Raw genomic sequence first — 18685 nt, forward strand, 5'->3', positions numbered from 1 at the left:
AAGTTCTATATATACAACATATTTTATAGTGCAGCATCAAAATCTGCCTCTGTATTTTGATCCAGGGGCTTGTGTTGTCTTTTTCCTCCTCTTCAATTTATAACAGTTTGAGGAATGTTATCCATCTTCTCCAATCTACCTTCTCTATTGACCTTCTTCTTTATTATTCTCATTCTGAAATGTAAATTCATTATCGAAATCGTTCATTTTTAAAATATAACTATGAAGATCATTTCTGCAAAAAATCAACTAAATCGGACTGTGATCAAAGAAACAGACGATTTTGGTACGTAATTAATAATTTGATTCACCATTTGTTTATTTGATAATGATTATGGAACCAAACGATTTCTGATTTAGTTGATTTTTTACAGAGATATCTTCAAATAATTATCTAAAAAATAAACGGATTCGAACATAAAAATACACTATAAAATAAAAATAATAAAGGAGAAGATCGATGAAAAAGGTGGATTGCATTTCCCTATGAGTTTTAATCATTTGGGATAAGTTTTGGATAACCTTGGATGATTGTTAGCTGGTGACAGTACTAACTGCACAAGATGGAACCTTATACTGTGATGTGACTGCCTATTTTATGTTTCTCTTATGCAAGTTAATTTGTGCTGCTAGTTTCTTTGTACCTGGCCTGTTTAGTTCTGTTTGAATTAATAAGAGTGAAGAAAGGTGGGAAGGTTACATTAGACTCTTGCCACTCGATCGGTCAAAACGTGGGTGCATGCAGTACAATTTTACTACATTTTATGAAAATAGAATTATGAATTGTAATTTGCTTAAAGAAATATAAACTTGATTTGACCTGAAAATGGATGTGCTTGGTGACGTTATACTTCAAAATAAGTTGTCCAAGCCAGACCTTCACAAATGGCTGAATGGGGGTAAGGAGGGGGAGATTCAAATATGGCATTGTATGAGTGTAGGGGTAATTACCACTAGAGCTAGTGTTGTTAGTTTATTCAGTTATTCCCCTTAGTGGAATTTGAATTCTATAATTTGAGCGACAGCAATCTTAATCATTTAGTTTCCTAGCTGTCATCTTCTTCCCAATCTGGATTGTGATTTCATTGAATGGTTACTTGCTAATCTGAGATGTAACTCAATTAGACAAAGGGCCGAAGTGTAACCTGGTACATTTGGTGGTGGAGATGAAAACTGATCTTTGAATTTGATGTGCTTCCCTATCCCCACCCCCATATAATCATATTTATTGGTCAAGCTTTTGAGTGGTGTGAAGCTGCTGAGTTATGGGGCATGGCCTAAGAGGTTAAGACTTTCATGGGAAAGAGAACTCTATCTGATTATTATTAAAATGGACTCGATCTGCAGTGGAAGTTAATTAACTTAATCCAAGCAAGTTTTGAAGCTAATCACCCTTTGTTTAACTTGATCATGGGCCACAAAAATTCATTACCAAGGCCTGGACTTGTATCTGTATGATACAACATATCCACATATATTGAGAGAAATAAGGGCTGCTGATTAATGTAAGGCTGCCATTGGCCTTGTAGCCCAATAGAGAAATTTTTGTATGAAGATAAAATAGAGTAGCAACTAGACTTGACCAATGATCATGATTTGCATTGTTGTGCGAGACATGAACAAACAGTTAATAGTTTGAACATAGACTTCGTCTCACCTACATGTATATGAATTTTCTATAAATTATTCCTTTCCAAGGTTGTAGAATACATGTGTTCCATCAATATTTAGGTAGCTAGACTATTTCATTTCCCAGCCGATCGAAGAACAAGTGGACAGGACATGACCAATAGCGATGTTGTGATGCTCGAATATTAACAACGATGGTTGACCTCTTATAGGTAATGAGTTATTCAATCATGATTTAATACGTACGTGGTTGTGTTTCGCTTATAAGAAAGAGAAAGAATAATACTACATGTAACATGTTTTTTATACGAATTTGGATATTGTCTTATATTTTACTTGTTTAAATTATAACCCTGTCATTTAACATCAAAGATTTATATAACTCCACACACATTCAAAAAGGTACTTCAAATTCATTTCATTTTTTGCTTCCTAACCTTAGATAATAAATATATAATTACAAATAAAAGTCAAATAAAATAAGTAGAAGATTTGAATCATTTTCATACCACATTTATACCATATCTCTAATCAAAATAGACTTATAAAATATGATCTCACCGCTATATTAGAGATGTGTGACAAATAGTTTTATGAGATAGCTATTTGTTATCCCAAAAAGAGAAAAGGACATATTTTATTAGGAAAAAGACAAAAAAATGTGTGTAATTGTAATTAAATTGTAAGGAAGAATATTATGGCTGCTTATATTTATGTACGCGTGTGCATATAAGTTAGAGACTATATTTTTGCTTATTTGTTTTGTCCACTAAGGAGGCGTCATAACGGACATGTTTAGCAAGAGAGACTATATTTTTCCTCAATCTGGACATGTTCTCCTCCTCCACATCATGAGCTGACTTCCTTCACCTATTCAAAGATTTAAAGATTGCCTGCATGACGAGAAATTATCAACACCTCTCACCTCTCAATTCATCTCTCATCTCAAGCAGGCATGCATGCATATATATACCCCCTTAGATGGGTCTTCTGCTTGCTCATCCAGATCGATCGAGCTTTAGAGTTTTTCAATTCAACTGCGTTTTCAAAACCACCTAAACGCTTCTCTCAAGCTTTATAGAAGGAATAGATATTTTAGAAGGAAAGTGGAAGAAGAATATGATAATTAAAGCATGGAAGCGATGCAGTTTAGCAGGAGAGAGCAACAAAGTGTTTGCACACAACACATTGACTACGAACACTACAACAACACCACCAGCAAATGAGAGCAGCAAGAGGGAGAAGAAGAAAAAGATGGGCCAAGTAGCTCCTAAAGGGTGCTTCTCAGTCTACGTTGGGCCCCAAAAACAACGATTTGTGGTGAAGATTGAGTTTGCTAATCATCCACTGTTCAAGAAGCTGCTAGAGGATGCTGAAATGGAATATGGGTACAATAGTGAAGGTCCGATTTTTCTTCCTTGTGATGTGGATTTGTTCTATAAGGTTTTGGCAAAGATGGAGATGAGAGATGAGGATATGATGAGTTCTACTCCCAATTGTGGTTAATTGCTTATGAGGGTGCTTAATTATAGGCTTATTAGTCCATCAAGAATGCTAAAGATGAACTAATTAATCTATATAAATTTTATTTTTGTGCAAATATATATATCATGTAATTCTGCTTGAGAAATTAATTCTATACAAGTAGATCAGATCGATATATCATTATATCAACCACGGCTAAGTGCATATGCGTTGTAGTTTGAATCCTCACACTGACATATATAGAAGGAATATACCTAAAATTACTAAGAAATAGAAAATAATGTGTTTAATTTGTTTTCTTTCTCCCTTTAATCTATAGGAATATTAACTATTTGGGATGGGTTTTGCATTTTGGATATATAACCTAGCTTGGATCATTTTTAGCTAGTATTATATGTATAAGATGGAACCTCGATCACATGCACTTACTATTACTCAATATAAATTAGATATTATGCATGGCTATCTTAAGTGCTAGGAGGGTTTTGATGATGAACGTAGCACTCCAACAAAGAAGTAGTGTCACGACCACGACAATGTTTTACCTCACATATTATAATACAAGGTTTTACATTTTTGACGTTAGATATATATTGAAAAGAAGTAACGCATCTTCTTATGATTTAACAATAGGTTCAACTCTTAGATGAACTAATATTGTTTATGAAACATGTCTTATTCTCCTTGATATATTTTGAAATCTTTAATTTAAATCATAATATTGATGTTTTTAGTTTCCTCCAATATTTCTATCTACCAAGTGAAAAACAGACTTCATATATACGTTTATTCTAGCAGTGACATGCTTTGCGTCTGTTTAATAAATTACCGGCCAGTTAGTTTGAAACTAGCTAGACTTCATCTCACTTTTACAAACATTTTATCCGAAAAAAGTTGAATGTCATAATATATTCATTTTCAATGTTGTAGAATAAACGTGATTATTAAGTAGACTGTATTTCATGTTGTCACAAAAGTTCTGCCTAACTCAATCGATCCTAACGGAACAGCAGGTGGGCATGATCAACAACATTCTCGTGAAGTTCGAACATTGTAACACAACTCCTTTTATATATGTAAGAAGTCATTATATTTGTTCCTTACAAATCAATAACAATTTAACACGTATTTAATTTATAAAAAGAACTTTATAATTAATATTGTGTTATTGTCTGCACGTGATCCTACGACGACTTGCTTCACAATTAATATTCAAACTTGGGCATTGACTTGTACAGCTTATATTATAGTTGCTGCCAAGTGCCAGCATATATATATGATGACCAATGACTAGTATATTGTAAGAGTGCACCGTTATTCAAAAGTTGGTTGGGGAAATATCACTTCACTTCAATATACGTACGCGTTTAAGCACGATCCAGTTTTGCAAATTAGTTTTAAAGACAACCATTTATTGTATTAAGGATGGGCGGTGCGATAATTGCTACCTCGGCGAGGAGGAGCGGAGGCTTCCATGCATATACAATAACATAAATCAAACAAAACATGCATTATATTTGTGTATATATATATATATTAGATAATATTCTCTATATATATAGCATACTAATTAGATTGTTAATATATATAGACCCCTCTTAAAATTAATCCACATATGGGTTGGAATATGTTTCTCTCACCTGTCTTATCTTAATTAATTTATTGTTTTTCATGTTTATTCCTTTGATTTTTTTTTTTAGTGTTCATACTTCATATAAGTTTGATAGTATTTTTTTTCCTTAAAATCTTTATAGTGCACTAAGCTGGCGTCAAAAGTCAGAACGCCATGCGCTATGACTTTCCCTCACCTATTCAAAATTTCAAACGTCAAACTTGAATTAAGGATTTCTCAACTCTCATCTCAAGCATACACACACACACATATATATATATATATATACCCCATAGGCTATAGCTGGGTCTTCTGCTTTCTCATCCATTCAGAGCTTTATTAGTTCTAAGCTTTGGTAGATATAATAGTAGGAATGGATATTGTGAAAGCAAAGTTGAAGAAGAATCTGATAGTAAAGGCATGGAAGCGATGCCGTTTAGCAAGAGAGGGCAGCAAAGTGTTTGCACTCAACTCAATGACACCACCACCAAATGAGAGCAACAAGAGGAACAAGGAGAAGAAGAAGGCCCAAGTAACTCCTGTTGGGTGCTTCTCAGTCTATGTTGGACCCCAAAAACAACGATTCGTGGTGAAGACCGAGTTTTCGAATCATCCATTGTTCAAGGTGCTGCTGGAGGATGCAGAAATGGAATATGGGTACAATTGTGATGCTCCAATTTTGCTTCCTTGTGATGTGGATTTGTTCTACAAAGTTTTGGCAGAGATGGAGCAGAGCAATGAGGATATGATGAGTTCTACTCCCAATTGTGGTTATGGTGGTGCTTATAGGCTCCTTAGTCCATCCAAAATGCTTAAGCTCAATCAATTTTAACCATTCATATTTAATTTTGTGCAAACATACATATCACATATGTAATTCAACTTGAGAAATTGTATACACAAATAGATCATAGCTAGAGAAATCACAGCTAGGTGTGCTGTAATTTTGAATCGTCACACACTCACACTTATATACAAGTTTCAATGTTACTTTCTTTCGTGAATTGAAGATCATATGAATCAAATCTTGGATGAAATAAACATCATCATATTCCCCTCGATGGATTCTTAAACACTTCAAATTTGGGGCCTCAAACTTTCTTACTGGTATTTGAATAATACACCACACGCGCGCGTGCAATCCTTGAAAAAGTCGTCGGCAATGACTTTCCTTCCCATTGACTAATTCTAAGTTTGTCATTTTGTATTTCAAATTCAATATTTTGTTATTTTAAACCACTCATATAAAAAGTGTACGACGATAACAAACTAGAAGTGGGAATAGCATTGCCCTGCTTTAAACCAAATACAGCTAGCACAAATTTCATAGAGTCAAGGAGTAAACTGGAGCAGCAAGGAGCAAAGTTGGCCAATTTCTAAGGGAATGGAAATTCTCAATGGTTTATAAAGAGTGCCTTAAGGTGTATATATTTATTGTATCTATCTCTTTCATCACGTAACTTAATACTTGATAAAAGAGATACACACATAAAGTGTATACACCCATAATAGTAAGTTATTTTCCACATAATATACATGTGACACAAAGCAACTTCACTTTTTCCCTCCTCATTTCACAAACACTTAGTTAATTGTTATTGAAAGGAAGAGTGCAAATTATAACAGTAGAGCATACAACACAACAAAACCTAATTCAGAAGCTGGCTTCATGTTCAATAGTTCACCAATTGCTTATAAACTTAGTGCCCTCAGCATAAAAACCATACACATTCAAATTAATGAAACAAAGAAAACAGGTGACATAAATTCCCAAGATTAAATCTTTCTTCACTTTCTGAAATGAATTGGGGTTTGATATTATTGGTGATCTCCTCTTTGATCTTAAATCTGCATCATCAAATCTTCAAAGTTCTTCATAGCAGAAGCTGGCAGACCCAAAAACACATTTATGCTTTTCCTGTCTTTCCCATGAGAAAGGAACAAACTGACTTCCTTCTCAGGCAAAGCCACAGGCCCTGACAACACAGGCTCTCCCCAACCAAAATCAGTAGTGTGGAAAGGGAGCCTAGACCATGTTGTGATCAAAAGGGTTGCTGTTAAAGAAGGCCTAGCTCTTGTTATTTCAAAGTAGTCTATGGCTGATCTCATACAACTATCAGTAACCATGTGGACTGCCTTATCAACCAGCCCAACAGCAAATGACAATGGATTCTCCAATAGCTCCCCTGCACTGCACAGTGAATTTGTCAACACCATTGCATTGCCAAAGTACCCTTTTGGTATTGGTGGCTCAAATCTTGAACGCCCATCTACGGCAAAAAGAAGCTTTGTTTTTTGATCAGGTCTCATCCTCAAGGCCTGAGTTCGAGCTCTCCATACAAAGGCAGAGAGTGCTTCAAAAGTAGTGCACTTGTCAAGAACCCCATCTTCCATGGCCATTTTCTTGAGCTTTTCAAGCTTCTCAGGGTCAAAACAGAAGGATTCGTACAGCATTTCTTGTTCATGAAGTTTGGTGTTATCAGATATGTCTTCAATCTCAGCAAATTCATGGTGTGGAAACTCTATCTTAGGTGGGTTTCTGGCTTTTAGTATGCTTCTGTCTAGAAATGGAGGGACCTTGAGGGGCAAGCCTCTAGCAGTCTCACCCCATGAGTTCACAAAGTCCATTGCACCAATCCCATCAAACATACAATGGTTTGTGCACAGCCCAAGGACAAATCCCCCACATCTGAACTTGGTCACCTGGAATTAAAACAATCAACTTAGATTTTCTTTTACCACTAGAGCTATAAGCCCCACAATTATGTTAGTTTCTCGCACTTCACATTGTGAATGTATTTTTTCCACGTACTACAAGATTTGAACTTAGAATCTACCACGGGTCCACCTAATCTCAATCTCATTAAGCTAAAGTTAAACGGGTGCTAATAGTACTACAATTGTGAGTCTAAACTATGTGATCTATTTTGAAGTACTAGAGAGCCTTTTGTGATTAGTGAGATGACATATGCTTACAAAAACCAAAAGGATGAGATATGAAAATTGCTGGAAACTCAAACCTGAGCAACCAAGGGAGGAATCTCAAGTATATTGTTGGCACCAGGAATATCATAAACCAGCTTCCCAAGAGTCACAGGATCAGGCTTTGTTATGTCCCCAATCTCAACCATTGCACAGTTTGCTTCAGCTTCAACAAAGACAGCACCATCTCCTGTGCAATCCACTATCAACTTCCCCTCAGTGCTGATACTTAACCTTCCTGCAAGTGGGTAGTAGTGAACAAGAACCTTCGACAAGGCATTCTTTATGACCTCCACAGCTTCCTCATTGCCTTTAGAATCTGATTTGAAGCAGTAGATGGTTCGAACCATGACCGCAATGTTCTGGTCCAGGTTTGAGAGGAAGTACAGACCATTCTCTGTTTCTGCTGCAGGGGGTACCAGAGTTGGCTCTTCTTTCTTTACAGTGAGTTCAAAGGTTTTTTTAGTTTCCCCCATTACACAGAACACCCTTGTACTAATCCAAGATGTACCTAAAAAGTTCAAAGAAAAGTAAGAGAAATATAGGTGACCCAATTACCAAACCATATATATAATTATATATACATGCAAATTGCAATGTTTCATGAGTCATGACTATAAACATTGCATAATGAGATATATATATATATATAGCTGATATATACCAAGAAACAAAAGGAATGCAGAATTGCTTGTACTGTATCTGTTATGCTGGAATATATGATATGGGACAAATGGTTTGGACTGAAACTGATCAGGTTTGGCAATCCCTTTTTGGATGGTGTTATAATTATATAGGGAGAGAGAGAGAGCTGGGGCCATAGGCTGGTTAACTAATAATGGATTTAATTTATTGATATCTACCAAACAGAAAAAACAGGATAACCAGAAACTTGACCATAAATTGTTTTTGACACAGATGAAAGGGACTGGCTTCATGTCTGATTGGTGGGGGTTCATACGCAAAGCTCATTGAGTGGAATAGCCCCTCTTTCTAGGAAGAGAAATTACGGCCCTTTTCTTGATTATGCTTATTTTTTTAAAGATTTGAAGTGTGTCTTGGACATTGGTGTTGCTCTGCAGAGTGCAGATTGTGCTAAGCTCGTGATGTGAGCTGTGGTAGGCTACTGGCCTATGAACCAAAACGTTACCAGCCATGATCATGGAGTTGGTTGGTGTGGGTAGGACTCCAAAATATTAGGTTGCTTGGTCTACTTGCTCTCAATATTAAAACCAAAATTACTTGCTGTTTTCTTATGCCATCTGATCTTCTAGTACATGATATGAATTAGATTATACAAATTTCATTTTCATTGCCACTATATATTGATTATATATGAACCTTGGAAATTGAGAAGTGATCATAAAACAAGACACATTAATTGCAGTACAGCTCACAATGCTTTACCCAGAAGTTTTAACAAATCACACGCTGGGTGTCCCCAACTCAAATTTTAAAAGAGTTCAATGGATTTTAAAATTTATAAAATCCATTAAAATCCAAAGGAATTGGATGAAATTCTCATGGAATTTGTTGTGAAAAAAATGTATTCAAATCCTTCACTTAATGAAATCCATGACTTTTTGAAGACACCTAATTTCATTGGAATCCATTAAAATCTAAGTTGGAGACACCTAAATTTTATTGGACTTTTAAAATCCAATAAAATCTACTAAATTGAGGACACCCCCCAAAAATTAGAAGGCTCCCTAGGATTTGGGTTGGGACCTTCTTATGAAAATAATCATTAGATGACCCCGATTTCGGGGTTAGATTTGAGTCGAACTTTTGTCGTGGGTGTAGGGTTAAATGCTATATACATCATTGAAGCTATAAGTCTATTAAGTTATTAACCTTCTAACTTCTAAGAAAGCCTTTAGAGCCCGTTTGGTTCAAGTTTTCCATGTTTAGTAAGTATAGGGAAGAGAAATCAATTTCTTGCCCAAGGGAATCTAATGTCCTTATTGGGGAAAAATGAAACTCTTGCTAGAGTAATGGAATTGATTTCTCCCTCTGAGAAAACATTTATTGTTTCCTTTTTGATAAAACTAACTCTACTATTATTTCAAAATAAATAATAAATTAGGGTACAATTGAAAAACTGACCAAACACAACATTTATTGCTTCAAATTCCTACTTTACTTTCCCAAGCTTACCAAACACAGAAAATGGAATTTCACATTCCCTTCTTTCTGGAAAATGCAAAGGAATTGATTTCTCAATAAATCAATTATGTGAACCAACCGGACCCTAATAGTTTATTCATCAAGAAAAATGAATTACCATTATTACTCATTATTCAGTGTTATGAATCTGATGCTAAGCTTTCCTGGTTTAGAATCAGTAGATGGAGGAGAGGATGAGTATTAAATATAAAACCATACCAAGTTAGATGAAACTTTTCAGTCAATTAGATGAAACTTTTCAGTCAACTTTTACGTAACATAGGGTTAACAATTTGGTCAAGTTATTGCAAGGAAACAAGAAAGGGGAGAGAGAAAAGAGCAAAAGAAAACAAGGTGTATGCCAATGCCACTACAGAAAACTCTCAATTCATATCTCAATACTACGACACTCCTTTTCCCTTTCTGAGCATCACGAAAACTCAATGTTAAGTTGAGTGGCAAATTCAATTTGTTGTGCCGGTTTCACACAACAAATTTGACGTGTAAAACTAATGAAGCAAAAGTAGAGCTCACAAGTAATTAGTGGAAAAAATCAATTGTTTTTCAATTGAGACTAGGTAGATTTCTGCTGTTGCCTCTTGCACCTTTGCTTCTATGTTTGGTATTTGCTTATTTGGAGCTGAAATCACTTTTTTTTAAAAATTTGTACGCAAAACCCGTCTGGTAAGTTACACGAAATCAGCTTATTTTGACAGTGACAGGGTTTTGGCAGTGATTTTGAGAAGCAGCTAAGAGGCAACTTCTCTAGACTGCTGTCAAGAGAAGCTACCGGTTCCTTTAAATGAAAAATTTACAATACCGCAAATGTCCTTAACATTTTATCTTAATGACACGACTTGTCCTTCGTCTATCCTGAACAATTCATCTCGATCACTTCTTTCTCTCACTTTCAGCGTACTAGTGCAGTGTTCTCTTTCAAAATCTCAACTTCATCCCTGAGATTCCAAGAGAAAAATCCTCCCAAGACCCTCATCCTGAAGCTAGCAATTCTCTCAATTCATCTCTCTCTTCTATTTCTTCTTTAAGAGCCAGAAAACCCCAAATCAAAAAAGTTCTTCACAATCTCTGTCATTGATGGCGGGCATAAATCACCACCAACCACAGTCCTTGGGCGCTCGGTGCTTGCAAGAAAAAGGTTGTCAGGTTTTTTTACCTAGAAATTTTCCTATTTCAGCAACCACTTTGTGGATTTTTATTTTTAGTGAAAAAAAAAAAACTTGTAATTCTGTGTTTTCCAGATTAGACTTGTATGTGAGAATGAAGATTATCTAGTTGTCATGACGAATCTGCAGATTGCATGGACAGGTTCTTCATTTCATTTCCTTCAAAGGGCAGATACCTAAAGAAATTAAATTTAGTATATCTATGTTTTCTTTATTGGATTTATACATGAATATGTTAATGGGAAATGGAAAAAATAATCGTTAGAAAGCTCAAAGAATGGTTATTTGACATATTATATTGGGTAAGATTTCTTTTTTGTTTATGATGTTCCAGAATCATGAAAATAAAACTGGAGGAAGATGGATTTTCCGATATCCTCATCTTGGAGCTGATGATGTTGTATATGTAAGTTAAGTAGTTGGCATCCTATAGCAATTCTTAATGTCTCAACATACTTGTATTTGAGGCATAAGACTATGGTTTCGGATATTTTTTAAAAATGATTGATATTTTTCAAGCTTGGTGTTGAAGCTTGCATCTTACCCATAGAATTTCTTTTTTGGCAAATGTTTTACTGTTACCTGTAATATTTGCATCCTTTATAAATATTTATGCATATACTTGATATTTTAGAGAATAGCAGAGCGTAGAGGATGAAAGATTAGGCCACAGTGTAGGAGAAATAGTGTGAAATTGGGTATTTTTTATGTGGGTAATTGTATGTTGATTTTAATTGCAGAAACTGCTATCCTCTATTTTGAGGAGTTTTGGCTGCTGGAAGCTCTTGTTTTTGGGGGGCTGATTGAAGGTTTTTACCCAGATTCCTACTTTAGGCTTGGAATGGAGTTTTAAAGTTTTTGCTCAATTACTACCACAAAGCTGCTCGAGGCTTTTGAGCTCTTAATGCATATAGATTGCTCTTGTTTTCTCACAATTTATTGGTTCAAATTTGCAGCAAAAACTGGAGATTCTTTGTCTTAATGCACAATATATTCTATGCATTACACCACGTTCAGATCAACAGGAACAACAAGAATGCTTGATATGGGAAGCTAAAATAGACCATGCATGGATATTATCTAAATCTTTGAAGGACTTTCACTGTTCTTTTTTATTAAAAGACACGTAGTTGCAACACTTTTGTAAAGCTCAGTTATATATTTATACATTATCTTTCTTTGATGTACTATGTAATTATATATTTTGATTTTTGAGACCATATTATGAAATTTGTGTTTATTTTACTTATATGATAATCAAATCAGTGAAATGTACAATGAATTCAAAATCTTTGAGACTTGGTATCCTATTTTTTATAGCATTCCTAAAATATTAATGGAAAACAGTATCACCTTGTTATCATATTTATTATACCGTTTCTAAAAATTCCATCGAAATTTTTTATACTACACAAACAAATGCTATCAAAACATTCTTTAGTGAGGTTATTAGGTCAAGATTAAAAAAATAGAAAAAAAAATATAAATACATGAGTACTCTCTTTACTAAAATAATTGAGTAAAAAAAAACACTTTCAGTATTATATCTATTTTAGTCATTATACACAATCACAATCCTTTAAAACTGAAATTTACCAAACACTTGTACATTACTTTTATACTCATAACACTTTTTGGAACAAAATTTACCAAACACTCAACTGATTTATTTTACAGCCGATTATTTTCACAGCACAACTAAAAGTAATTATTTTAAAAGTGACAGCAATACCAAACTAAAACATCTAGTTTTGGTTTTAGCCGAAAATGGTCCATTGAATTATGCCTTCGTTATGGATTAATTAGGATTCAAGGCATGAATCTGAAGCAAAAATAATAAAACCTTTTTTAAAAAAACAAGGCATAATTACGAGCATGACTTATTTTTTTTATAAAAAAAAAGAGTAATTGTTGCGTGGGTAAATATTAACTAAGTTTGTGAAACCAACCAACCAACTGCGACATAGGAAGACTAATAGGGAATTTAACTTTTAAGAAATAAGAACTAATATAGAAAGGGTGGACACGAATAGAAGCAACACTTTTAATATTGATGTGACAACAAAGCACGAATCCAACACAAAGTTAGGACTATCATAGTTCACACGAATCAGTAATAACACGACAATTTCCCTCGATATTTCCTAGGAAAGTTGGCCACAAAGGTAACTCTAAAAAGCAGCCCTCACGCTAATTCCAATCACAATTATTGTAGTTCAAAGAACACAAAAGAAAACAAACTTAAGAAAACCACTTACTACTCATTTATAATGGAGATCAAGTCACAACAGATACAACTAAACTACGATGGAATGAGGTTTAAACTAAATAGAAATAAACAAAAAAAAAATAAGAAAAAGAAATAAACAAAAACTAACATATAAATATGAGGTCAGTTCAGCACTACAAAGAGGTTAATTGATATGGTACAAACACACCCAGTTGGGTATATTTATGGAAGAGGTCACAGGACAGGACCCAGATTTCTAAAGGTTTTCTATCGATTTTAAAAACTGCTGATGGCACGCACCGCAGAAGAAGGATATGAACTAACTGGTGAATGCACCTCATGGCTCATATTCTGCATGGGTCATGCATAAGCTCTGACCCACTATGAACTAAGCATCATCTTCTTCATCATCATCATCCTTTTCTTCATCTTTCTCTGCATCATCACCAGCTTTAGCATTCTCCTCTGCTTCATCGCCTTCATCTTCTTCCTCATCAGTCATATTATTAATTACCTCTGTAATTATATCCTTCACCTCTGCTTTTCTATGCATTAAATCAACACCGAAGTGGGTACCTAATTGAATTACATTTGCACAGTTAGCCAAGTTGGGGAGAGTTCAAAAAGGAAAAGTTAAAAAAAAGTGGCAAATAAAAAGGAGCCCTACCAAGTTGCTTGAGAATATCTGATAAAGTTGCCTGCACCAGGTAAATGCAGAAAAGTAAATAATATAACTGACACAAGTTCAACTATCCAATCAATGTAATGTTGCAATGACAACTTACGGTATTGAAGTCCACTTCTTTCAGGATATCAACAATTACTGCATGCATATCATCTTTCGTGGGCTCTGCCTTTGCCTTCTTGCTAGCTTTGCCTTTCACTAGTTCATACAAGGATTTGATAACAATTAAAACATAAAATTCTGAGAAAATTACAATTTTCATGAAACAGGTTTCTTAGACACAAAATCTTAAATCAAATATTTGACGTGTCAAAATCAAGTAGTAAGAGCCAACAGCAAATAAACACAAAGCAAATCACCTTGATCCTTTGCTTGAGCCTTGGCCGGGGACTTGCTGGGCTGTTTTTTGCCAGTGGCTTTTGCCTTGCTATCCTTCTGGCTTTCCTTTTCAGTTTTCTGTTTCTTCGATCCCTTTGCTTTAGAAAGTGAACCAGAAGCTTCATCAACATCACTTGCACCTCTTTTTGATGTAGAACTAGATTTCTTTGATGAATCTGTAGGAGTTTTCACAGATTTTGCAGGGGTTCTCTTCTTGACAGGTGTTGATTTTCCCCCAGTTTTAACCTTTGAGCCCTCTTTTGCAATCTTTCTGGACAAACTTTTTGGACTTGACACCTGATCCTTTGGTTCCTCTTCCTCTTCATCGGATTTATCCACGTGATTAGTTACTTCATTCATCGTATTGTCATCATCATCTTCAAGAGAATCATCCTTTGCATCTGAAGTTTCAACTTTATCATCACCTTCATCTTCTTCAACTTTGGATGACTCTTCTTTTTTTTCAACACTGGGTATTTCTTTTTGTTTCTGAGTACAAAGAATGCAGAAAGTAAAGCCACAAAACTTAGTCAAGAGAAGGAACGGATCATGCTGCATGAACCATTCACACACAAATACAAACAATTTGGCATTGCAAAACATCACCAATTGCTATCAATGCAATCATATTCAGAGTTGGAAAAAATTGATCGATGAGAAATTGGAGAAGACTCAACAAATCCGACCATCTAACTAAAATCAAACAAGATGAAACAAATCATTTGAGGCTTTCTTTTGGGAGAGAAATAATGCACATAAGCACATACTGCAAAGGTGTTGAGGCCACGTGTATTAATTATAACACGGCAATGGATTAAGCAGATAGTGCATATCATAAAATGCACTCCACATAAAGTAAAATTATTTCTACTGCATCATAATGGAGTTGGTTAGAAACTTCTAATTTAAATTTTACTAATGAACACACACCTTGGCTGGTGTTTCTGGGGATGCTTCTCCAGAACCTGCAGTCTTACTTGGTGTAACCTTCTTCCTCCGCTTTGGACCTTTCTGGAACTCAGATAAGAAACATGGTTTAAAAACACCATCATGACAATTAAACATACAGCAAAGCAACATATATCAAATGAGAACACTGAAAGAATATCAAACCTCCTTATCAGCAAGCAAAACATCAGTTGTAGAGTGTGGGGATTCCAAGAACTCCAATAACTTTGCAGAAAGTTCTTCCTGTAAGAGTGGCTTGTAAGATAAGAGGTGATTCATAAATTATTCATACAAAAGAAAATATCATTCCTTGCACTACTTACCTTCTTTGTACCAGCCTTATTAATTGGAATATTAAGCACATCACAAAAATCCATTAACCTTTCTTTAACACACTTATCAAGCTTCTCCTTTACCTTTGCCCTCTGTTTTTCCTGCTGCAAACAGAATTCTTTTTTCAAAGGATGAAGGCAAGATAGCATTTAAAATATTACTATAATGATGTATATACAAGATGTTGCATAAGAAGGCAAAATTAATGAAAAGAGTCAGCACATAACATATGATACCTCATTCTCGGCCCACACATAACCTGAAAACTGGCATATATTTCTCTTTAAACTGTAAGCCTGCACAAGAATATCAACAATTAGATAATCGCAGATTACCATACAACATTCATATGAACATTGATATGTAAAGCAAAAGCACCTCAAATCACTAAACCAAAACAAACCAAAAGGTCACCTTTGTCTTTTTCCCAAAAAGAATTGAGTGAAGAACTTGCAGGTTTTCATCAGATTTTCTCTTCGACAGCTTGAAAGCCACTGAAACAGTTCACAATATCAGACAAAAATATATGCCAGGCTTCAGTAACAAGAAATTTGAATACAAGTAAATAACACTTTTATGCATAGTAACCTCCTCTGTTGAGAATATGAAACCCCCATTTTCATTTAGATGTTTGCACTTATCACCTCAACATGCAATCAGCCTAGGGCATGTGAAAATTTGTATGACATCAAATTAAAGAAAATAGCCATTCAGAACCATGTCAAAATAAAATAGAGATAATAACTACCACTAAGCCTTTGCTGTTGTATAAAGGAGGCAGACATACAATTCATACATAACCTTTCATCAAATGCAACAACCTCTTGAAAGAACTACAATCATTATAAAGTAACCTACTTCATGGATACTAACTGAAGTCCCTTGTTTCAACATGCATATTGGGTGTTTAATATATTTTTGGCCTGGGATATTAGGTATTTAATATGACAACTCTAACTAGATCAAGAGCCCATACCACCTAAATATACATGGCCTTATTGGCTGTCTTCATTAAGGGCTCATCTTTGCCATTTGACACCAGTTCAACTCAAAGAAAGCCACTACTTCAAGAAGACTGGTATTTGCTAAACAAATCCTTATTCTTCCAAACTATTGAAAACATCAACATCACTTTGTTTCCACAACTGAGCTTGTAAAAAATGATGCAATGAAAAACCAAAACATATTTAACAAAAATTAAACACTGAACATGGAAAAGGAGAGGTCCACAGCAGTGGTTTTAAAATTGGAAGATTAAATGCATTCCAGCAGTCCATTATGTGTGATATATGTCAATGTTAAGAAGTTCTTCATGTCTTAGATGAAATGGGATTGACGGCGATGTTAAACTAAAACAGCCCCATGTTCATATTTTCACATGATCCCAGGTAAGTTACTAACATGAATTACTAACCTCCAGAGAAGGATCTAACTTTAAGAACTAGATAAGAAATTAAGTCAGCCACAACATTACAGGTCCAGTTAAAAGTTTCCAAACCACCTAAATCTTAGTACCCCTATGACAACTTTAGATTCAATTAACACTGGCAACATCAAATTGGTACAAGAAAACATAACTATGCCAAGCAACTGTAAGTCTTGAAATGAAGATCAAATAGCAATCCAGTTTGCTTAATCTTCATATCAGTCCTGATAGCATTACATCTCACTCATATTTTGTGCCACACAAAATCATCATACCAAAGACAAATCTAACGAGAACAAAGCTGTAACAGAAACAAAGAAAGAACATACCGTTTGGGATATCCTTGAGCTGTGTACCACGACCCTGAAATCACACAAACCAAACTTAATCGAATAAATCCGAAACACCATCTAACAATTAGCAAAGAACAAACAACAAAGCACCATTTTTCATCACCATACCTTCTCAATCGAGACTGATTTAGTAGCTGAAGACCTTCCGCTGTCGGGTGCCGAGTAGCGCTCAACTACTTTCCTCTCCCTTGTGGGTCTCTCACTCGCTGGTGTAGCCGGCTCTTTCTCTTTCTTCTCCACCGCAGCTTCTTTACTCTGCTTCTTCTCAGCTGAGTCTCGCCCTCGCTTCTTCGACTCGGTCTGGTCCTTGTCCTTGTCCTTGTCCTTCTTCGAGCTCGTCTTTCGACCCCTCTTCGCCTTCTTCTCTGTCACTTTCTCTTCCTCCTCACCTTCTTCAACGGCTTTACCTTCCTCGTTCTCAGTCACCTTCTCGGAAGCTTCCGGAAGATTCTCCTTCTCTTCCTCTTGTTCTTCTTCTTTAGGGTCCTCTTTAGGTTCTTCTTCATTACGTTCCTCCTCTGCTTCTGCTTTGGGCTCCTCCTGCTTGTCTTCAGCTGGAGCTTCGTCCTCGGGTTTCTTCTCTTCTGGGGCTTCGGACGCCATGGGTATCGAACAACCAAGCTAAAGATCGAGAATTTGACAGGGAATTGTCAAAACTAAAAACCCTAGATTTGTGGGTTTGGGAATAAAAACCCTAAAAGGAAAGAAATCACAGAGAGAGCTTGGGGGGACTATCAGCTATGACTGTGTCTGATTTGACTATAATTGTGAGAGGGACAGAAGGCAGGGATTTAGATTTAGATTTAGAATTTGGGAAATTGGTGGGAATTGAAATTTTCTGGGGTTTTAATTTTGGGGCTGATTTCGGGCGGGCTGTGAATATAAAGCGAGGGAGGGTTTGGTGGGGGTTTCAAAATTTCATGCCAAAATTTTGAGAGCGGTCTTTTTACTACTATAAGTTCTATAACTACTACTGCTGCTCAGTGGTCAGTCACAGTCTACTACACCTCTCCTTCTCTCCCGGCAAACCACCAAAAATTATTTCAGAGGGGTACATGCAAACCCACACCACCTGTCTCATGCTTGCCACGTGTCCTCCTTCATGTGGTCATTTTGGTCATTGGGCGTTGGAATTCCTTTCTTGAGGGCCTTGAGGCATATTCCCTTTGTTTTTCAAGGCTGTTATGGTCATAAATGTTTTTAACATTGTTGCTCTTCTTTGAGTGATTGAGTCAAATCAGTATTCACCCAAATTACGATGGCAAGTGCAATTC

The 18685-nt window shown here is 35.6% G+C and overlaps 3 protein-coding genes, 1 long non-coding RNA gene and 1 pseudogene across 5 annotated transcripts; 3 read left to right on the forward strand and 2 right to left on the reverse strand.

The window, feature by feature from the left end:
• Positions 1-2526: 2526 nt before the first annotated feature.
• LOC147274507 (uncharacterized) lies at positions 2527-3198 on the forward strand (annotated as a pseudogene).
• A 1901-nt stretch (positions 3199-5099) lies between these two features.
• LOC147274508 (auxin-responsive protein SAUR71-like) lies at positions 5100-5558 on the forward strand. Its single transcript, XM_086228339.1, has one exon. It carries the CDS (start codon positions 5100-5102, stop codon positions 5556-5558), a length of 459 nt encoding a protein of 152 aa, XP_086084465.1.
• Positions 5559-6498: 940 nt separating this feature from the next.
• On the reverse strand, positions 6499-8213 carry LOC147274509 (omega-hydroxypalmitate O-feruloyl transferase-like). The gene is made up of 2 exons (XM_086256362.1): positions 7747-8213; positions 6499-7429 (listed from the first exon to the last, which is right to left on the reverse strand). The coding sequence occupies exons 1-2, from the start codon at positions 8182-8184 to the stop codon at positions 6569-6571; spliced, it is 1299 nt and encodes a 432-aa protein (XP_086112488.1). The 5' UTR covers positions 8185-8213; the 3' UTR covers positions 6499-6568.
• Positions 8214-10733: 2520 nt separating this feature from the next.
• On the forward strand, positions 10734-12309 carry LOC147274510 (uncharacterized). Its single transcript, XR_015119643.1, has 3 exons — positions 10734-11464; positions 11799-11867; positions 12015-12309. It is a non-coding gene; the product is annotated as an uncharacterized LOC147274510 (long non-coding RNA).
• A 990-nt stretch (positions 12310-13299) lies between these two features.
• Positions 13300-18396, reverse strand: LOC147274511 (DEK domain-containing chromatin associated protein). Of its 2 annotated transcripts, none has more exons than XM_086256361.1 (11): positions 17520-18396; positions 17388-17421; positions 16047-16126; positions 15869-15928; positions 15623-15733; positions 15465-15542; positions 15282-15362; positions 14333-14840; positions 14074-14171; positions 13956-13986; positions 13300-13864 (listed from the first exon to the last, which is right to left on the reverse strand). In XM_086256361.1, exons 1-11 carry the CDS (start codon positions 18012-18014, stop codon positions 13677-13679), a joined length of 1764 nt encoding a protein of 587 aa, XP_086112487.1. In that variant the 5' UTR covers positions 18015-18396; the 3' UTR covers positions 13300-13676. The 2 variants fall into 2 exon arrangements, with proteins under 2 accessions (XP_086112487.1, XP_086112486.1); XM_086256360.1 differs by having other exon boundaries at positions 15623-15736.
• Positions 18397-18685: the final 289 nt, after the last annotated feature.

The sequence above is a fragment of the Dryas octopetala genome, chromosome 9 (genome assembly GCF_963921425.1).
Source record: "Dryas octopetala chromosome 9, drDryOcto1.1, whole genome shotgun sequence".
Classification (NCBI taxonomy): domain Eukaryota; kingdom Viridiplantae; phylum Streptophyta; class Magnoliopsida; order Rosales; family Rosaceae; genus Dryas; species Dryas octopetala.